The following is a 22891-nucleotide window of genomic DNA, read 5'->3' as shown; positions in this document are numbered from 1 at the left end:
ATCTGCGACCCTCTTCTAAACCAAAGAAAAGGCCACAAGCCTTTCCACAGGTGCACACCAGTAAATAATGTGAAATGCAGAGACTACAAGAATACTTCCATACATTAAATCTATGTGGCATGAGGGAATTGATACATTCATAAGTGCTAGTTCTATTTCCTATCTACTTCGCTCAACATCATCTAATTTATTTGAATTGTTCAAGGGGACTGCTTAAGTTAAGCACTGAAATAATCAGAAATTCTAAAAAAAAAGAAAGTTGCAATGAAATGAGAAGTGAAAGAATAAATTCTGATAGCAATTTAAGCAAGTTTTGGACAGGTGGGATCATACTGGATGTATTTGTTATGCAGCTTTTTTATGCTTAACTTATCTAATAAACATTGTTTAAAGGGCTCCCAAGTACTACAGGAATATGGGCTATTAACATTTATTTTTAAGCTTCATCTCACTACCTCTTGGATAATAAAATCAGAAGAGCTCTGCATTCTCCGGCGTTTCACTGGTGATTTTTGCTGGGAGTCAACCATGGCCCGGTAAGTCATTGTTTGCAACTCATAGTCCTGCAGTAAATACATGAAAATTAGGAAAATTGTAAGTTAGTTGCCCAATACCAATTATAGTGCATTTCAGTGCAAGACAATATGCCTCCAATACTGCAAAGCCAAAAGGCAGCAAGCTATATAATTATCATGACCTTCACACTATTGATCTTCCCATTACCCAGAAAGGGAAAGGCGCACTGGACCAATTCCATGCTAATACGTAACATGTAAAACTTCCACCCACAGATGTAAGCTAGACTACATGGTTACACACTTCAATCAAAATACTCATCACGTTCAGATGGCACAATGCATCCTACCAATTTGGGTGGAAATGTGGAAACAGCCATGTAAAAATTGTCGACTATAGTGCTGAGATACTTGTGTGAAATAAGTTCCAGAAAAAAATATAACTTACAAACTATCATGCTCAGACTACGGGAGCAGCATGTATATGCTGTAGCTCATTAATCTGAGCAGGAGTCACAGCTTCAAGAAGAATTAAGAATAGGCAGGTTTGGATACAGCATTACCTTCACTGCAGCTGAATAGTGTTCCGAGTATTTCTGACACTCATCCAGTTTGCTTTGTTTCATTTCTATTTCAGAAACCAGCATCTATGAAATACATAAAGAATTTCAAGGTAGTGAAGATACTAACCAAAGTAACTCATTGCCTCCGGAATTCGGGGGATAGCCCTTCAATGGCTGATCTCCTTTCTACAGGATTGCAGACAGACAGTAGCACTAGGAGAGAGATCTTCAAGCCGCCACCAATGCACATGCGGTCCCACAAGGAGGAGCCCTCTCTCAAATCCTATTGAACATCTTCATGCCCCCTCTTGCCCAACAGGTACAGAACTTCAGGCTGGGTTGTCATCAATATGCAGATGACACCCAGCTCTTCCTCCTGATGGATGGCCACCCTGATTCTCCCCCAGAAGCATTAGCCAGCTGCCTGGCAGCAGTGATGATGTGGCTCAAGCAGAGTCATCTGAAGGTCAGTCCTTCAAAGACAGAGGTCCTGTGGCTGGGCAGGAAGGATACAAGTGAGGAAGTGCATCTGCCAAACCTGGACAGAGTGCAACTATTAGTGGCTCACTCCGCCAGGAACTTGGGCATGATCCTGGATGTTTCCCTCTCCATGGAGGCCCAGGTCACAAGAGTAGTGTGGCTGGCCTTCTACTACCTTCACCAAGAGAAACTATTAGCGACCTACTTGGTCCTGGAACACCTAGCCACAGTGGTCACCTCTAGGCTAGACTTCTGCAGCTCATTCTACACAGGCCTATCCTTAACTTTGATCTGGAAATTGCAACTGGTCCAGAATGTTGTGGCCAAGTTCCTCACAGCAACACTATGGAGGTCCCACATCCGGCCCGTCCTCCAACAACTACACTGGCTACCAATCGAATTCTGCAACACGCTTAAAGTCTTGGTAATTACCTTCAAGGCCACACGCCGTGTACTTGAAGGACTACCTCTCTGCCTACATCCCACAAAGAGCTCTGGCTCCACTATCTCCACCCGGCTAGTGATCCCTGGCCAAAGAAAGTCTGTTTGACCGCAACCAGGGCCACAGCCTTCTCTGTCTTGGCCCTCACCTGGAGGAATGAGCTCCCAGGGGAGATTAGGGCCCTAACAGAACTAAAACAGTTCCGCAGGGCCTGCAAAAGTGAGCTCCTCCACCAGGTATTTGTTTGAGGTTGATCGAACCTAAACAACTTTTACTGGGCCCCCAAACCTCCCTTGAACTCATGTGATAGATCTAACCAACGATGGGACTGTTAGAGAGTTCACAATGTTAGAATATTATTTTTTGTTATTACTGTTACCTTTCATTAATTATAATCACTGAGTTTGATGTATTGTTCTGTTTATGTTTTATGTGAACTGCCCTGAGCCTTAGGGAAGGGCGATATACAAATGTAATACAATTAAAAATAAATAATAAATGTACCTTCCTGTTTCAAAAGTTTGTTGTTTTGCATTTATAAGATAAACTTCAGTAGTGATTTTGTAACTCAGTAAGCAAAATAGCTTTTTTTCTTGTACTCCTCTCCATAAAGTGATTTCCCCCCCCCACCTCATATCAGAAAAGAGGAATATTCTATACAACAGAAAAAGTGTGTTGGTGTGCGTTTGTATACACATTCATGAGTGAGAATGAACTACCGAGTGATTCATTTAGGCAAGATCTATGTATATATCAATAAATAATGGTCTGACAATAAGTGAAGTGTAAGTGCATGCATTTTGATGAGCTACTCATTTCATTTATTTAACTTCCACAACAGAACCATGATCTTATACCTTTTGTTGGTTTAGCTGTTTGAGTAGAGCTTTACTGTTCTGAGGTGGATTTTCCTGAAATCTCTGTTGAGTTTCTTCAACTTGCTTAATCCAGCTATCCAGAGCACTGTAAGTATCCCTGTAGTATTTTAGGGATTTATTGATACTCTCTAAATCACGCAACCTGGTTGAGGAGAGAGCAAGAACAAATTATCATAAGGTGAACATATAATATACTATTTTAAGATATTATTTGGATGGTAGATATCATGTGGATAAAATATCATTTGGATAGATTAGCAGAAATGCTCTTGGAGGGTTACAAGAGAAAAGGCAGTCCCACAGGTACACTGGTCCCAGCCTGTGCTGATCCACATCTGCTCAGGGTCCCTGGCCCAAAAGAGAAGTTGGCCTCGGATCAGGGTCTTTTCCACCTGGACTGCTTAGTAATCAGTTCCCAGAAGAGATCAGGACCCAGTGGGCCCTAAATCAGTTCCACAGAACCTGTAAAATGGAGCTATTCAACCGGGCCTACGGTTCAGGAAGAAGAAGATTGGTTCCTACCAAAAAAAAAATCCATCTGGGAATTTCACAGGGGTATTAGTTATAGTTAAATTATAATGTTTTAAACTTTTAATCCTTTTATCTTGTTTTAATGCTGTTACCTGCCCTGAGTGTTGTGGAAGTGCAGGATTAAAAAAATGTTTTTAATTTTTATTATTACTATATTACTGGCTAGGGTGAAGTAACTAGGGAAGATTCCTTTTAGAATAACACCATCTCCCAATTCTGCACAAGTTAACTTAATCCATTTTCTTTGTGGGAGGCGGTGCTATTTTTCCATTACAGAAAATGGTAACATACACCATGGTTAAAAATGATGAGAATGCTGCATTCCTGCATTTTTCAAAATTTTACAAATAAATATTGCAAGAAATAACGAACAACCCAGTTGTCATTAATAGACATAATAAAGTAATACTTGAAAAGATGACGAAAAGCAGTGTCAGCCAGTTTATTATTTTTTTTAATGTACCAGCTTGCTTAATTCACTGTTAGGAAGCAGGAGGGTGAGTACTTGCTGGGAACAGTCTGTTTACCAGACAGGAGCTGCAGTGCAGTTGGCACCAAATCTGTCTTACTTACAAATGGGTGCCTAAGTGTTGACAACAAACCACCAGCAAAGCCAACTATGATGTCCTACAGAGGCAATGTTTCCTTTATGTTTATATTACAAGCCAAGAAGAGCTTTTTAATGTGCCATAAATAAGGTTATGAAGAGCTACCTCAGAATGTGACAGGACAAAATTCCATGCACTTAGTGCTGTTGTTGTGAGTCAAATACTTCTGAGTAAGATTAAGAGTCTTTCCAGTCTGCCACTTGTGCCTCTTAGCAGGTATTAGGGAACCAACACAGATTTAATATAACAAATCCATATCTCCTTTGAGCTGTAACTTGGCAGCTGCTTCTCTGTGACTTCTTTCCATGCTATTACACTCATATTTGCATGAAGGAGTCTATTAGAGACTCCTCCCACAGTGTTCTTTCATGTATGTTTTACTGGAGCAGTATTGGTAACAGCCATGGGGAAATAAGTGCTGTTAATGAAGCTCTGCAATTATTTTTCTATGAAAACCATGTGCAGGGCAAACATCAGCTCCCCATGGCCATTTCAAATTGGATATATAGTACTGGTGGGATAGCTCTACAACCTCCTCCCCTCACATGGCAGTTCCAATGCAATTTGGATAGTGCTACACTTTTGGATTTGGATAGTGCTTCTTTAGAGGAGAAAGAATGCCAGGTGCTTCACTGACAGAACGCCCAGTATCACATCTCTCTGAATTCTCATCTATATGTCAGCCAACGGAACTCTCATTCAAATGGTGTATTAGATTGCCTTTCAACAGCTTAATACAAGAAATGGTTAAATAGAGAATTAAAGTTCTGTAAAGCAGTGGTCCCCAACCTTTTTATCACCGGGGACCAGTCAATACTTGACAATTTTACAGAGGCCCGGGCAGGGGGGTAGTCTTCTACCGAGGGATGTAAGCTGCGCAGTGCCATGTTGATGGGGAGCCCCAGCCATGGCGGCTACTGGAGAGTACCAAAGGTGATCTGGCGGCAGAGTGGCAGGGCAGCCCCCGAGGCAACAGCCGGGGAGGAGGACGAGGAGGAGCTGCGGCCTGGTACCAAATGATCCACGAACCGGTACCGGTCCCCGGACCAGGAGTTGGGGACCACTGCTGTAAAGTACTCATAGGATTTTATTTAGGTTAAAAATAACCTTCCTGAAATGGGAAAAAACCCTATAAGGAATGCTGATAATATTATTATGCTGATAATACTGATAGTACTGATAATATTGATAATATCTGCTGATAGTACTGATAATATTATTATGCTAAAAACAGACCTAAACTTAAAAACAAAAACTCGAGGAAGAAAGCCTTTCCATGAACAACCATCACTCCAAAAAAAATTTTGTTTGCTATTAAATTCAGTTCACAATTTAATATGATTACAACTGAAAACCTACTTCCAGCATCTTGAACAGAAACTGATCAGATAGGTGCGGTTCCACTTTTATGTATTTCTAAGGCTAATTCTGTCAGTTAACATGTGATGTAGCACTGTACATATAGACAAGGAGAATCTTGATGATTCCAAAAAGTAGTCCCTATATCACCGAAAGCAATACAAACCTGTTTTCAATCTGAGAGTGAACATTTTGCCACCTTTCAGTAAGCTGATCAGCTTTCTCTTTGTGCCAGTCAAAGTCCAAATCACGTTCTTTGTGTGTTTTAAACATTTGATCACTGATTGCTTTGGCTTTCTGGAGCTCATCTTCTAGGGCATGGAACACTTCTCTCTTTTCATCAACCTCTGATCTCCATTGCTAGTAAATAAAATGTGAGAATATACATCACAATGGCAGTTTTCTCCAGTTATACCCTACTATTGCTAGCTGCCTACAAAGGCAACCCACAGAAGCATTAGTAATCAAACAAAAATGCCGAATAGAACACTATCAAAATTATGTGGTGTTCAAAAGTATAATAAAAAATAACAAATTAAAAGTAGATCCTTGTTGGGTCATGTTTACTGTCCATTGCAATATCTGATATGGCTAATTTCCCTACCAGCTTGAAATATTATTAATGATGTGAGAGATAGGGTAGGATATATAAGAATCTGCTTTTTCTTTTCTTCTTTTTTTTGATAGAATTCAAGTGACCCTTGCCGTTAAAACCCTTGAGATTTTATTAGATCCAACCTTATAATTGGAGAAGCAAGTTAATACAGCTGCAAAAACATTCTCTGCTAACTCAGCCTAACCTGTAAGATGGCCCTTTACCTTGATAGGGTTGACCTGGTTATCTAGATCCACACCACAGTGCCATCAAGACTAGGCCTACTGTAATGCTCTGTATACTGGTCTCCCCCCAAAATCAACACCTCGGCTATTATCAGGAACTTGATGGAGCATGCATATTATTCTTATTCTATAGACACTCCATTAGCTGCCATTTGCTGTTGTTGGTGGGGATGTACTATATGCTATATGGAGACCTGTAGGATTTTTAAATCAAACAATGGTCATAGGTGGCCGGTCATTTCTTTCCTCTGGCTTGCAACATGGGGATTCCTTGGTGGTGTCCCATTCAAATACGAACCAGAGCTGACCCTACTTAGCTTCGTAGATCTGACAACATTGGGCTAGTATCAATATTGATAAACATGCATGACAATGTCAAGTCCTTCTTGTATTCAGCACCATACCTTCAATGTACCCATCAAGTTCTCAATATTACTTCTGTCAGCAGTCAACGGTTCTTCCTCACATAGCTTCGTCTCATACAGTTTTACTAATGACTCAGCTCCCTGTGTGTTCTTGAGCACCAAATTTACAGTTTTTAACCTGAAACAAAAGAAATGTTTTGTGATAATACTTGACAGACAGCTTTACACTTCACTAAATGAGCTTTTATTACATTACTGTATGATCATTCTATGAAGTTCTGTACCTATGATTCAACTTTGTGAAGGGTACTTTATTAAAATATTTATACCTTGCTCCCCCCCCCCCCATTTTTTCAAAGAAGGAAACAGAAGCTGCAATAAACTGTGGGGAACAAAATGATGTACTTACTTTTCAATATAAATGGAAGACATAGAGTAAATCTGATTCATGTTCTGAATTACAAGATTAAGCTCTGACCGCAAAGTAGGGACTGAGGGTGAACCAGCCGCTTGACTGAAAAACTCATCGCATTTATCTGTGACTGTTTCCAAGTCTTCTTTAAGTCGTTCCAACTCTTTTTTCAGCTTCTACAAAACAGAAGGCAAATTATTTCCCCTAGAGCAGGGGTAGTCAACCTGTGGTCCTCCAGATGTTCATGGACTACAATTCCCATGAGCCCCTGCCAGCCCCTGCCCTAGAGCACAGGTTGACTACCCCTGCCCTAGAGCACTTTCTCCCAATATGCCTTCCTAAATGACGAAACATCCACAAGAACCAAGGAGGAACTGTAGGCTCAGCGATAGAGGATGCATGTAAAAGGTCTACCGTTCAATCTAATCTCTCAGAAAAGGACAAGAACATAATTCAGAAGTTAGTTACTGAAACTCCAATTAGCTAAAGTGATCTCTTTGAGATGACATTGCAAACAGGAGAGAGATTGAAGACTTCTTAAACAAGGATGCCTCCAAGCACAGCTCCACAAACTAGGAGAGAGAGAACACAGAGAGCATGTAAACCCTGTAATAAATCAAGCTTGTCATCACAAACAAATTCCAGTTTGCTTGTACCATCTGAAGAGAGAACTGCTTATGGTTTCACGATCTGTGCACATGGAGAGATTTTATGAACAAAATATGAGCACCTCCAAATGAAACACAAACCTCTGAGATTTCTGTGTAGTTCTCTCATGAATGCAACTCTGGAAAACTAGTATGAATGATGGATTTCCATGAAACACATGCTCATATGATTTTTTTTACTTGTAAAACATGACTGAAAATCATGGATCTCAACTCTGAAAGAAGTCTGCTTACACAATCTGCGGGCATCTGCTCTGAGTCAAACTTACAGAACAAAGATTAGGGGAGAGGACAAGGCTTAGTTTCTTACAAGCCAAGAATTGATCTATTTATTTTTTCCCTCTGCATCCTCCAAAACACATTCTCACAGTAGTGAAGAACTGTACTTTGAGAGCCAGCTTGGTGTAGTGGTTAGGAGTGCGGACTTCTAATCTGGCATGCCAGGTTCGATTTTGCGCTCCCCCACATGCAACCAGCTGGGTGACCTTGGGCTCGCCACGGCACTGATAAAACTGTTCTGACTGAGCAGTGATATCAGGGCTCTCTCAGCCTCACCCACCCCACAGGGTATCTGTTGTGGGGAGAGGAAAGGGAAGATGACTGTAAGCCGCTTTGAGCCTCCTTCGGGTAGGGAAAAGTGGCATATAAGAACCAACTCTTCTTCTACTTTAGAAATATATATTCCACTTAATATTTCTGGTAAGGCCTTGAAGGAGGAGTGTGTCTCATGGCTTAAGTGCCACTCAGCACTTAACACCCACTCAGGGTGGCTGTCCTGCCCGAGTACCTCCTCCTCCAACCGGCCAGCCAATTGCCTTCCACCACCACCCCGACCACCGCCTCCTCCTTCCACTTCCGTCCGAGCCACAGAGACTACAGATTCCTGCCATCTGAGAGATGCCCTTACTGGTGAGTTCCCTAACAGCTGCCTGCAGCCTTTCCAGGTCCTGGGGGAAGGGGGAGGCTGTCCTCAGGGTTCTTCCACCCACACCCTCCAATATAGCACCCATTTTATTCCTGAATGCAATGGGCTTGGACCCTAGTAATAAAATAAAGGGACAAAACAAAAACAAAACCACCTTAGCACAGCTAAAGCAGTCCCAAGCCACAACAGCTGCAATTCCCAAACCAAAAGCCTTCTTAAAGGAGACAGTGTGCAAACAGCATTCAGGAAGTTCCTAAAGAAAACCAGCTTCCTTAGACAGGATGTTCCAGAGGGAGAGAATCAGACGACTCCCAAGCCTATAATTAGCTGATGGCACAAATTAATACTTTTCTTCAATTAAGGTATTTGCTTAACAGCTGTAGTTCATTCAGTATGATTTGTAACTGCAACCATCAAGGTAATTACAAGGTTATAGTTCCTTCCGAATGAATCCTTTATGCACTCATAATTACTCTGAAGGATATGGTACTGACTAGTTTTCCGGAGCACAAGAGCTTCATAGGTATGCACTCAGAAAACTCACTTCTTGTTCAGAAATCCGGAACACACTTTCTTGTAAGTCATCTCTTTCCAGTGGGGTTCGTATCTGTCTAATCAAACGATCTTCACAATTCTCCAAACGAAGTCGGATGTTTCTTACTTCTGAGATGTAGAGGTTGTAAATGGATTCCTCATGCTCCTCTGTTAGAAGAAACAACATGTGTATAACTAGAGCCAAGTTGTTTAAATATCTTTCTGCCATCACACAACAAATATTCCGATTTCACAGTGTTTTCATTTTCTTTTTGAAAGAATCAGCTCAGGGAACATGCAATTAATATTAACAGAAAGCTATCGGCTGCAATGTTGGACGTTGGGGGGGGGGTGGAGAGGAGCAAAAATCGTGTCTTGCAATTCTTGTTTCCAAATTTCTCCATGTCATACGAAATGCAGGGAGTCGGGTAAGTCTTTTCATCTCTGCAAGTAGATAGATGTAAAAATTCTATTTCGATTCTACATTTATCCTTCCTTCATCCTATGCATGATCATTGCTTATATCATATCTATAGGTTTTTACCAAACTCTTACATATTTTTGGAAAGACTCTATGTTTTGGAAAAACCACTCCTGCCCCCAAAACACACATCCATAATGTGTGCTTAGCATTTCAGTCTCTAGTATTATAATTCCCTTTGTGTATGGATGCTGATTAAGTGGATTGTCCATGACAGTTAATGTTCAAAGAATTCCAATGTAAAATGGTATTAAACCCAAAGAAGCGAGTCTCTTATCATTGATTCCAGATAGTCAGTACATACAGCTCTGCTCCATCCAGTGATATAGGGGCACTATAATCAGCTTTATGTCCCTCTCTATCAATATCATGCTGAATGCGTAACATAATACATCTATTCAGCTTTTTAAAACTTGGGCATTTATTGAAAATTTTTAAAAGTCTAATTCATAGAATCAGGAAAAAACTAAGACCTAAGAGAATGGGTTTTCTCACAGGACGCAAAAATCGACAGATCTTTAATTGTACAGTCCAGGTGTGCACCATTGTTTAAGACCTTTAAAAAAGATCACCGCAGAGCCCCGTATCTGGGTAATATAAATGTGAGCAAGCTAAGAGTAGCGTTTTCAGCCCTGAGATTTCAGACAACGCCCTCTTCTGTTCTGACAGGGAGATATGCTCAAATTCCTCTGTTACAACGTCTCTGTATTTGTGGAAACCCAGTAGTTGAAGATTTGCCACACTATCTACTGGAATGCCCACTGTATACAGATTCAAGGAGGAAATTGGACAGCTGACAGATTCTGCCCATGTGTACATGTTAACAGTGCCATCCTAAGGAGTTAGGTCCACTGACTTCAACAAGGCAGAAGGGCGTGATTCAGCTTAGGAGTTTAGTGAAAGTGCATTTACTGTAGGTAGGTGCCCAGCACAAACATCAATCATGTGATAGGAGAGGATTGGGGAGAAAGTGTTTCTCTGTCTGCATCAACTCCAACAGTTCACTTCTAGAAGCAATTATGGATGCATGCAAAAAGCACAAATCCCCAAATGCGCCCATTTGTTTGTCTTGCTGCTGCTATAGTTCTTGCAAGGTATTTTTAAAAATTCACAGCATGTAACTCTTCAGCAGCCCATTTTTTTCTTTTCAGTTTAACACTTGTTCTTACTATGATAGGCACCTGGATCTAGCCCTACTCTCACACCTGCCATCACCCCACACACTCTTTGAAGTCTCAGCTGATGCCATTGTAAAACAGCCATAATAACACAGCTTGTACATATAAAAGCTGAAGATGCAGCAGATACCGCTTGGCATCTTACAAGGGAAACTTTTCTACTTTAATTTTTTTCTACCTTACCTCTCTCGGCAGACTTAAGGAGCTCTTGGTAGTACTCCTTGCAGACATTCACCTCCCTTTCCAACTGTGCAATGTCAGCGACAGTGAAGACTTTAGACTCCTGACTGTCTCTCAGAAAGTCATCAAAACGGGACTGCAGGTTGCTTAGAACTTGCTGGTGTTCACCAGGCAAGAGTGTCTTGATCTAGGACAGTTTATGAGGAGGGAAAAGTAAGTGTCTTTCCACCAACAGGGACCATTTAACAAGACAGCATGAGGTCCATGTCCAACAAAAGGCAGAAGAGGACATCTGGTGGTGGGGATGGAAAAGGAGGAAGAGCAGGAACAGAAGGAGAAGGGCTGTTTTTTTTTATATTCAGCTTTTTTTTTACCCAAAGGAATCCCAAAATGGCTTACAACACCATTCCCTTCCTCTTCCCGTGACAGATACCCCTGTGAGGTAGGTGGAGTTGAGAGAGCTCTAAGAGAACTGCTCTGTGAGAACAGCTCTAAAATAACTGTGACAAGCCCAAAGTGACCCCGCTGACTGCATATGGAGGAGTGGGGAATCAAACCCCATTCTCTAGATTAGAAGCTGCCACTCTTAACTACTACGCCATGCTGGCTCTCAAACAAAAAAGAATTGCATCTATTAGGTGATTTAATTGTGCTGCACTGCAGACAAAGCAATCCTTAAAGATATATTTCTTTAACACCCATTAAACCCTAATTGGATCAGAACTCCCACTTGTGCCTAGTGGGTGCCTACAGATGCAGACATATGAGCCCTTTTTGAAACAGTGGTGTATTCCCAGCAAACACGCCTATCAGTTAAGGCATCAGGCTGCTCTCAGTCTTTGCTATTATCTTACAAAAATTCAAACTAAATATGCATTCAATAAAATGTTGTGGCAAGAATAAATTGCAGATATATTTTTATGTTAGGAAGAAAGAAAGAACTCTTTAATTTTAGTAACCATGTCCATTTGAAGCATGCAATATTTGCCCAGGTCTACTTTGCATGAACGTAGAAAAAGGCACATAACCTACCGAAGCAACGTTACCAGCTCGAACAGTTTCAATTTCATGTGTCAAGTAATGCCAGGAGACCACACTCTTCATGTTTACATGTGATTCGTGCCAAAGGGTTAAGACGTTCTGATATTGCTGTTCAATTCTGAAATGCACAAAGGAAAGGTAAAACAACACGAATTAACACAAGAAAGAGTGAAAATAGGACATACGTTATTCATTGCCGATACCAATATTCTTCCAAGAAGTGACCTTGAAAGACATAAAACTATATAAAAGGTGCTTTGTTTAGGTACTATGCTCACTCTTCATACCTGTTTACAGCGTCTATTGCATCTTTGTTTGGTGGAGGAACTGTAAAACATACAGAAGGGACCATAGCCTCATTACCACTCCGACTAATCACTTTCCACTTTGCCCGATGTGAATTGCTTGCTAGAAAACATTCATCGTCTTTGTAAATCGTTATCTAGTTTTCAACAGAAGAACAGAAAAAGATGATGAGCCAGTAACATTCTCACCCTATTCTCACAAAACAGTTTTGTCAATGGTACTAATACTGAAAACTGACAGGAGAATAAAACAGAAAATCACGCAATCTCCATGCAGAAAAACAAAGGTTTGCTGTGTTTACTGGGATGGAAGAGACTTCCAGGAACCTGTCATTAACAGAACCTTAGCTGTGTTCTCATGCCCTTAATTCATTGGAAGAAAGTCAAGGTTCCAACCTCTATTTGCCTATATTCACAGATGGATTTAATTGGGATGGATGTTTTGAGTAGATTATCTGGATTCCTTGGCTTCAGCTGAACTATGCTCTTGGATCTCCCCACAAGGCCTGCCACAGTGCTCTTGTATTGCAGAAGCTGTTCTTTTTCTTCCTAAAAGCCAAGTTTTCAAAAAGGAAGCAAACATTAGGGAGAAGCTTCAAATTCAACATGTCTTTCTTCAAAGGTTTTAAATCTTTTATCCTGCAGTCTGCATTGTGGTATGTCTTCTACAACTTTATTCAGATGAACTAATCCTAAATTTAGATAGTATTACTACTCTCTAATAATCATGGTTAATTATTATCTTGTAGAGACGTTAACACTGAATAAAGCATGCTGTGATACATTAAAGCAGTGGTCCCCAACCCCCGGTCCAGAGACCGGGACCGGTCCGTGGATCAGTCGGTACCGGGCCGCGGCTCCTCCTCATCCTCCTCCCCAGCTGCTGCCTTGGGGGCTGCCCTGCCACTCTGCTGCCAGCTAACCTTTGGTGCTCCCCAGCGGCTGCCATGGCTTGGCACTGCACAGCTGCTGCTGGCAGCGCCCCCCAGCGGGTGGTGGGAAGTCAGGGGTGCCAGCAGGAAAGCAAGTGGAGCAGGGGCTCAGGTGGCAACATCCCTTGGCAAAAGACTACCCCCCCCCCCGGGCCTCAGTAAAATTGTCAAGCATTGACCGGTCCCTGGTGATAAAACAGTTGGGGACCACTGCATTAAAGAATTCAGTTTACAAGACTGGGAAGAGCGGGAACCACTCACTGATGGTTTTCAGTAGTTAGGGCTAAGGGAACAAAACCTGAAGCCTGAGCACAGCTTGCAAACTGTATTTGGCTGCACAGATAAACCAAATTAATGTCCATGGCTCCAAAAGCTGATGGTCCAAGTGGGATGTTTTTTCTTCTGTGAAAGGAAACACCTGGCAAACTCATTTTTCCTGTTTCCTGGCTCATAGAAGAGGACAGAACGCCTCTGGGCAGAAATGCATGTGTATGGCCAGTGTGTACAGCTGCTGATAATAATAAATCAGCCAATCAGTTGCTCAAAAACCCATCATGTGTTGAGGGCCCTAATAATTGCTTTTCCCCCCTATTAAGTTCAGGTGTGAACAGAAACAAAGGGCTATAGGCTATCAACAGAAATTATCTGTAAGCCGTGATCAGAAATTATTTTTTTTAAAACTGGACATAGTGTTTCATCAACAGATTGCAGCAGTCCAAGCAGAACATTACACCTATATCCCTCACTGTTTTTGGTTTAAACACGTCACAGAACATTCAGTATAATTTGTGGCTAGAATGCAGAAGCCATTGCAAGTTAGTTCCCTTTGCAGTTTTGAAGCACACCATTAGTTTTGTGATTATCTTTTCTCTCTTAAACTCTAGTTGCAAAAGCCACAATGAATTCATTAGAATTTCTACCGGAGGTCATATCTGCTCAGGCATTGAATTCCTACCATGGACTCCTGGATCAGATCTTCCAGTTTGTGAATGCTACTGGACCTATCACAGCTGTACTTCCGTTGTATGGCATCTCTTAAATTCTTCAAGTAATCAATGGCCTCTTTGGCATCGTCAAAAAACTGGAAGAAAACATATATTTTGGCTTAAAGATAACATGGCAGCCCTAGGTCAGTGACTGGAAATTCAGAGTGATAATACTGCACTATCATACATAGCTGCTAGTGTTCTGAAACAGACAGATGAGGAATCTTAAAATTTTGCCCTATGCAAATGAGAAAATTGGGAGGAATCCTCCTCCTCTCGCATAAGTTTGTCAAAAAGGAATCCGAATCAAAAACAACTGCACAAGCTCTCTTACTATGGCATATAGAGATAAACTGAATGGAGCTATTGATCTTTAAACACCACTGCCCTCGGTTGTTTAAACCACACCAGAATACTTGGTAGTTACATTTACTCTCTTTTTTGGGGGGAGGGGGATATTTGTACCTGTATTATAAAAAATGCTCTCAAAATCTGAAAACTCAGATTTTGAATTATTTCATATACAATCAGTGGGCTTCATCCAATTATGCAGGTCAAAGACTTAAGGCCACTTCCACATTTGGAAACGGAGAAAGCATTTTCTGCCTATCCTTCCCTCCCACTGCACACTTCCAATTTGCTCCCTGCTATTTTTAAGACAAATGTTTGTAGTTTTGCCATAACTACATTCATGTAGTTCACATACCTCAAAATATGCAGCATTTTCTCTTAAATGCTGTTCAACACACTGGCAAAGTTGTAAAATCCAGCTCCACTGCGTTTGCATTGCAGCTCTGTAAGCCTTAAAGACATAGAGAAGGGGAAAAGAATAATAATTGGCTGGTTACATAAAACAGAATCAGAGGCTTTAAGTCACAGCTGATAACCGTAACAACTTGGTTTTACTTTACAGGAGAAAAATGGTCACTCCATGTAGTTGTCTCCAGCAATGTAAGATACGTTGCAAGAACAGAATAATTTACTACTTGTATAATACTTTCAATTGTTCAAAGTACTGCACATTATCTTTTAATTCTTACAACGTTTGCAGTAGTTCAGTATTATAATTCCTCTATTGCAAATTAGTATAGACCAAAAAGAGTGGTTCATCTAAAACCACCCAGACAGTTCATGACAGATATAATAATATTAGTAATATAATATTTAAAAGATTCAGAGCACTTTATAGCTCTAACACAGGGTTTTGCGAAACACACGGGTTTCGGTGGGTCTCCCCAAGGGTTTCACAAGATCGGGAGGGGAAAAATAATTTTTTAGTATTTTTTACTGATTTTTAAAAGTCTTCCATTAAATGACTATATATGGTCATGCTAACCTGCCCTCCCTCACAAAATGGCCAGTGATTGGTCTGAAGGGGGTAGGGAAGGGGAGGTGCCTCGGCCATACACATCCTTCCTGGCTGAAGCTTGTTGCACGTGGAGCAACTAGCATTCCAAGTATACTTCGGCTTGCTTGTTAAATGACGTATTGCCATCTGTTTCAACGGGAGTAGAAATTAGGGAGAACAACACTTCCAGAAGAAGCGTTATCTTATCGGTAACAAAATTAAAACAGAGCCTGCAAAATGGAGTTCTTCCGCCAGGCATTTGGTCGAGACCAGGTATAACCAATAACCAACAGCGAATGAAGGGCCCCTGCTACCCCACTCCCAGAACCCCATTAGAGCACTCTGGACCTGTTGAGCTGTTGCACTGTTGCATTGTTTGTACCATTATACTGTTATATTGTTATACTGTTACAGCCATTGTTATTAATATTATTGTACGGTTATTAATATAGATTGTTAATGTATTGTTCATATGTTATATGTAAACCGCCCTGAGCCTACGGGGAGGGCGGTATATTAAATAAATAATTAATTAAATAAAGAACGAAATAAAGAACGAAAGAACGAAATAAAGAACAAAATAAGGAACAAAATAAAGAATGAAATAAGGAATGAACGAACGAAAGAAAAGGCTTTTGTGGGGGTGGGGTGCGAGGAGGGTATGATAGGGCCTTTGCCGCTGCAACGGTAGGTCTTTCAGAGGCTTTCCAGGTGGTGGGGGTGGGGGCAAGAAGGGCATGGGATTCAAAGCTGGAACATTCCTACCCACCCCCTTCAGATCACAGTCTGATCGCGTTCTCAGAATAAAGCCATTTATTCTGATATTGCAGGCTCTAGCTCAGAAAAAATGTTGTTATTAGAACTTTTTGGTCTTTAATGTGTCAAAAGATTCCTGTTTATAAATGTTTATTAGATTGGCTAACTTGTATGTGGTCTGAATTTCTTCCAGTACTACCTGCTGCTTTTATGCTTTCCTATAATGACATTATGGCCAGCAGAGGCTGCTCTAAATACTTTAAACAGAGAACTCTCCCATTTAGGGTGCAAGCCCTCTGTTGGGAGACAAATTTCAATTAACCTTGGCACATTTAAAGAAAAAGAGACTTGTATGTGTATGGACTTCACAGGAGATATGATTGTCAATAAAGCCATTCCTGCTTAATCAAAAGGCTGTCAACAACACACACACGCACAGAAGCTGCAACAGTGCCGCCAATTAGAGGAAAAGCATCACCGTGTCCAGGTATTTGTATAAAAGTCTCACTGTTCAAGAATGTAGCCCCACATTGCTCTCCTCCTATGTCACACAAGTTATGAAACATGAAATTTGGAAGTCTGCTACAGTGTACTCCTAAACAGAGTTACAACTTTCTAAGCTTACAAACTTCAATGGACTTAAAAGGGTGCACTGTTAGGCACCTACAGTAGCTAACTTGCATTTTAATGTAGAACAGATTACCTACATTAAAAAGCTTGATTCCAGTCCAAAATAAATCTAATGTCCAAACAATATCTCAAGTTTATGAGTAAGTGTGTGTGCCTGAACTTCACACCTTAAAAGGAGGCAATGTGATGAAACCTTGATATATGGAAGCACACTGGAAAGTCCCTTTCAATCCAATACAAGAAAACCAAAGGCTCAGTCATGGGGAACAAACAGCTACTGCTGCTGTCCTGGACAATCAAAATGTCCTCTCTTCTTTTTGGTGCTGTTACTTCCACAGTACAAGAACCATATAAATATCCTGTGTGTTTGTTTGTATGTATGTATGTATGTATGTATGTATGTATGTATGTATGTATGTATGTATGTATTTGTATGTGTGTGTGTATGTATACACACACACACACAAACACAATATACATTTGACATATCCCCAAAGAAGCTATTATATTGTATCAACGTTATGACATGATTTTTGAGGGCCAGATCCCATTTGACAGATACATGAAGCCATATCTTCACTTGTGAGGTTGTATATGCTCATGGGCACAGAGAAAAGGGTTTTCTAACAGTCACAATATGTAACAGGTAATATTAGGTGTCTCTCGTGACTATGCAAAATCCCCAATGAATAATAAAGATCAAATTTTAGACAAACATTTTCTGAAACTTGAACATAAATTTAAAGGCACTCGGCAAATAAGTATATAAGTGTACAGTGGAGGGCAGGCAAGATGATTAGGGGGTCACAGCACCTTCTCTATGAGGAATCAGGCACTTTTCCTTCTAGAAAAGAGACATCTAAGGTAGGAGCAAGAGCCTCTTGTGGCGCAGAGTGGTAAAGCAGTGACATGTTGTCTGAAGCTCTGCCCATGAGGTTGGGAGTTTGATCCCAGCAGCCGGCTCAAGGTTGACTCAGCCTTCCATCCTTCCGAGGTTGGTAAAATGAGCACCCAGCTTGCTGGGGGGTAAACGGTAATGACTGCAGAAGGCACTGGCAAACCACCCCGTATTGAGTCTGCCATGAAAACGCTAGAGGGCATCACCCCAAGGGTCAGACATGACCCGGTGCTTGCACAGGGGGATACCTTTACCTTAAGGTAGGAGCAACATGATAGAGTTTTGTAAAATTATGCATTAGGTGAAGAAAGTTGACAAAGAAAAAAAATTTCTTCCTCTTCCAAAATACTACAACGTGAGGACATTCAATGAAATTGATAGAGAATAGGTTCAGGACAGACAAAAGGAAATACTACTTTACACAGAAAGTGATTAAAATGTGGAATTCATTGCCAGATGATATAGTGATGGTGACTAAGGGAAATCTTCACATTCAGAAGCACTGAACTCCAGAGCCAGGAGGCAACATAAGGGGAAGGCCTTGGTCTCTATGCCCTGTTGCCAGAGGAATTGGTTATTCACTATGTAAGACAGGATGCTGGAGTCTGAACCAATAGGGCCCTTCTTTTGCTCGTATGTCTCAATGCCCCATAAACAAAATCTTGAAAAACTGCTAAATCCATATGTCCCTGTTCTTAGCCCACACAACCTACCTCAATAGTTAATCTTGCAGGGTGGTTTTCTAGGAGCAATTGTTCTGCTATTTCCTGAACCGACTTAATCACTTCTTCTTTCTGATCAAGTTCTCTCATTAGTTCCTTCAAAATTAAAAATAATTAGCTTTAGAAACCAGAAGAAAACAAGGTGGTTACACTCGGTACATTTTTTTTTAAGTCTATGATACTTACAGCATGGTACTCTTTCTTCCTTGCTATATTTGTGTTTCTTTCACTCCAGTCATATGCAACCTCCTCTTCCTCTTTTTCATTCAACCATATTAGTTCTCTGGTAGCACGAGATACAAAGTTGTGAAGGGTATCAAGGTGTCTTTCCTGATTTCTTGATGTATTCTTGAAAGTGACAAGAGTAAAAAACACACACCATTTTTCCCCTTAAAACCTCTCATTATCAAATCAAGAGCTATTGAAAAGCTGAATTTGCAAGCAGTTATCTTACCAAAAGTTTTGCATATTGGCTCTCCAGTTTGTGCAATTTTTCTGCATAGCTAAGTTTAAGGGGAGCAGTCATTTGGATCTGTGCAAAACAAATGGAAAATGAAAAACAAAAGGAAAAAATAATTAGGCAACATTTGACCGTTAAGACAAGGATGACATTGTTTATATTATTTGCATGGTACAACATTAAAGCACAGTTGTGCAATTCAAATGAAGTTAGGTAACCTGTAATAAGTTTAGACTTAACTCAGTTTTAAAAGGCATGCATATAAACACCGCCAGAAAACATCTTTTTTTGTTTGTGCTGTACCTCACTGACTTTTGCTTCTTTAAGGCTTGAGTCAAATTCTTCAATAGCTTTATGGACGTTCTTGTGGTTTTCTACATGGCTTTCCACACTTGGCAAATCTGAACCCCATTCAGCCCGATCCAGTTGTACCTTATAGGCAGAAGTTGAAAATTAATTTTGATCCCTCACAGACATTAAGAAGAATGATAATCTGGAAATGGAGAACGGCACACACAGAGGTTACCTGCATTTCATCTACCCATCTTAAGAGATCCTGGACAAATTTCATGTTAACTTCCTCCTCTGTTAAATTCTGGTCCACAAATGCTGATTTCATCAAGGGCTTCCGGACCTGCATCAGTTTAAGTGTTTGCAGTGCACCACTGTCAACACCTGTTATGTAACTTTGAATTATCTGTGGAGGAAAACCCGGTGTGTATGCTGGGGTAATGGATGGAGTCAGTCTTGACGAAAAACCCGATGATAAACCTGATGTCAGACTGGATGAAGTCAAGGAAGGGGTTAAACCCTGGCTCAGTCCAGAGCTTAAAGTAGGGCTTAAGTTTGGTGCAAATCCTGAGTTTAAGCTTTGTGTTATTCCTGATATCATCATCTTGGTCTGTTCTGTTGTCAGCGTTCTCCCCTTGCTGTATATCGAGGAGCACTCTGCTCTTAAGGCCATAAGGTCATCTCTTAGTCTTGCAACCCTGTGTTAAAATCCATAATAGCAGCATTTAGTAAAGAAATAAACATAACAGGACACTCACAGAATTTTAGTCAATGAATTTAGCACAGGCATTCAGCACATTTCCTCTAGATTAACCTTTTGAGAGACGGGTAAAACTGGTGCATGACAAGTTTTGTGGTGCAGCAGTAAGTGGGTTTCAGTGAGCTAAAACAGGTGTACATTCAGATCTAACAAAGTTATATTAAATAATGGCTTACAAAAAATTATAGTTTCTCTGTTCCAGCTTGCTCTTTTCTATGTCTTAAGAGTCCAGAAACTAAGAGCAGGATTTTCCATATATATATAATCAGCTAATCCCAGAGATTAAAGGACATTAACCAAATTAAAAGGACATGTTAAAGGATGTACCATCAATCAATCAGTTTATTTATGGTCACAGACCATCCAATAAATAAAAAAACATAAAATTACAAGTTTAAAATCAATTATGAATAGATAGAACAAGAGATAAGACAATTATACAGGGATCCAGTATAACATGTGTTAACATGAAGGGTTGGTCCAGTTCTTCCTTATTTAAGTAGCTACCCAAGCATATTTAGATATTATTTTTGTTAGCTCTTTATTTGTGTTCGACAGTAGTAAGATGTCATTTCCTGTGGGGGCCCCGCCCCTGACTGGGCCCTAGGGTGTCCCCTGTTGCTGGTAAACCAACTGGAGGGTGGATTTCTCTGGGCAGAGGCCACCAGATGGGGGGTGAGGATGGGTTGTCCCAGGTGGAGTCAGAATCCTCAGAGTCTGACTCCTCTGCAAGATCTTGCCCTTCAGAGGGGTCCAGGGCCAGAAGTCCCAGGCAGTAGACTGGGGTACTCTTTCCCCCTCCTTTCCTACACCTATCCCTTGTCCTTGTCCATTCCTTTTTCCCCTTCTTTCTCTGTTTTGTCTCTTCTCCGCTCTTTTATTGTTAGTATATTCTTGTCAACACAGCAGAGACTGTCAGTTGCATACTTTATAATGCCTCTGCATAGCCCGCTCCACAGGCATATTTAAACTGTATACTTATCAGTGGCTTGTTAATTGCATGACACTATATGATCAGGGAATAATTTTCTAGGATTTGCTTGAGAACAAAGCCCAAGAGATTGGGCCATGATTCTTTTGACACATTCATACTGAGTTTACTTTCTCTAGTTATGTATTGCACATACATAGGCTTTTCTATACACAGAGTTCCCGCTTCTTCAGTTCATGCTTATGCTTATTTAGATGTACAGTGTGGCCTCACCAGCCCAACTTTAGGATAGATTTTTAATCACCTGTTAGGACATACAAAGTGTGTATAAATGCATATACCTCTGGACCAGCTGATCTGCCTGATAATATTTTCCATCAATAAGAATCTGGGCATCCATGACTTGTTGGCGCAAGAGATTCTCACTTTCAAGCAAATAGCCTGCAATCTCTGCCTCATTCTGGAACTGCAAACCCGATTCTAATCGTTTTGAATCCTATGTTAAGAGAGTAAAATCAGTGATGTGAACAATGGGGAAAGAAATCTTTAAAAAGAGACAAAACAATATATTTTTGTACACTAAAATGCATCATAAATCATTCTGAATTAATGCAATTTATAATATTTATTTCTGGATAAAATTATGCCAGAAGAAAAGTTGATAAGCAAGGTAAGACATAAAAGATACATTTTAATTTGCACGTTGTCAATTTGACTTGTTTTCTAAGGTACATCAAATCAGATTGGTAGATCAGATAGATCAGTGTTCATATGTGCACACACACATGTATACGTATATAAAAAAACAGCTTGCCCCATCAGATATATGTGGTAGAAAGACTATGGGGTACACGAGATTGACTACAGTGTCATCTTCTTACTGTTCTGTATTATTACATACACATAAATAGATGATCAGGAAAAAAGAATTCTACGGTACAGCATCCAAGTTAGCTCTGGATACCAGTAGGATGCTGTCAATCGTAGATATGTAAACAAAGCAAAGCTAGACTTAAGAGGTTTAAGTTAAACATTTTTAGTGCCGTCTTAACAATGCTTTCCTGGGAGTAAGCCCTACTGAATAGCCCTACTGAATAAATCTGTTTAAGATTGTATTGTTTAGCTTCTTGCTTCATTTAGAAGCACAGGAGGATTTCAAACAAATGCAGGCATAAACAGTTCTAAGGAAGCTGAGGAAGAACTAACTTCTCCAGAAAGCAATATCTATCAGAAAGTGCCAATTGAGTCAGTCATCTTGGATTCACAGAGTTTTTCAGCTGGAAGTATTTCAAAGGATGAAAGGTCATTTGCATCAAAACGTCTTGCAAAAAATATTGACTTTTGTTGCTGTTGCAGACTGTTTATGTGTGACTGCAGGTGTCTTTGTAAAGCTTAGCATGTACCATCCCCAGAACATTTCATTATAGACTCTGTACTGCTGGACTTGCAGGATGTAAGCTCTTCAATGTAAAAGGGCATGCCAGTGACTCTGCATTTTCAGGTGACAGTTGCCTTAAGTAATAACAAGTAATAAGAATAGCAATGTGATCCAGGACTGTTCAGCTCTCACACATAATTTGTACCAGTTTAGAGGCTGACAAAAAAGCAAACTGATGGATTAGCAAAATATTATGCATTAACCACCAAGGATCAGCCTTTGTTAATCAAAAGTGATCATTTTGGGGCGAATAAGTATAATAAAAGGGATACAGAAGACCCTCCATAGCATCTTAAGATGCTACAGCAAATGCCTTGGCTGCCACATGCACTGCGTTCAGAAAACAACTACCAATGTTTGCATCCACTTCAGAAGTCACAAGCTTTCACAACCGACAACTTGAACAATTAAAATGCAAACATCTATACACTTCC

The 22891-nt window shown here is 40.5% G+C and overlaps 1 protein-coding gene across 42 annotated transcripts in view; it reads right to left on the bottom strand.

The window, feature by feature from the left end:
• Positions 1–22891, bottom strand: part of DST (dystonin) — a 404883-nt gene that overhangs the window by 170683 nt on the left and 211309 nt on the right. For all 42 annotated transcript variants that reach the window (XM_077308292.1, XM_077308223.1, XM_077308177.1 and 39 more), the window contains 19 exons: positions 21361–21515; positions 19564–20026; positions 19341–19469; positions 19032–19109; positions 18764–18925; positions 18569–18673; positions 14930–15025; positions 14193–14318; positions 12702–12854; positions 12288–12442; positions 11992–12118; positions 10963–11146; positions 9131–9288; positions 6991–7169; positions 6621–6759; positions 5543–5736; positions 2858–3020; positions 1079–1162; positions 456–563 (listed from right to left, as the gene is read on the bottom strand). In XM_077308292.1, the coding sequence (XP_077164407.1) occupies positions 456–563; positions 1079–1162; positions 2858–3020; positions 5543–5736; positions 6621–6759; positions 6991–7169; positions 9131–9288; positions 10963–11146; positions 11992–12118; positions 12288–12442; positions 12702–12854; positions 14193–14318; positions 14930–15025; positions 18569–18673; positions 18764–18925; positions 19032–19109; positions 19341–19469; positions 19564–20026; positions 21361–21515 (2958 nt within the window). The remainder of the gene's footprint in view (positions 1–455; positions 564–1078; positions 1163–2857; positions 3021–5542; positions 5737–6620; positions 6760–6990; positions 7170–9130; positions 9289–10962; positions 11147–11991; positions 12119–12287; positions 12443–12701; positions 12855–14192; positions 14319–14929; positions 15026–18568; positions 18674–18763; positions 18926–19031; positions 19110–19340; positions 19470–19563; positions 20027–21360; positions 21516–22891) is intronic.

Source organism: Paroedura picta, chromosome 1 (assembly GCF_049243985.1).
Source record: "Paroedura picta isolate Pp20150507F chromosome 1, Ppicta_v3.0, whole genome shotgun sequence".
Taxonomy (NCBI): domain Eukaryota; kingdom Metazoa; phylum Chordata; class Lepidosauria; order Squamata; family Gekkonidae; genus Paroedura; species Paroedura picta.
Note: the sequence above shows the minus strand (reverse complement) of the source record. Positions and strands in the feature narration are given on the sequence as shown.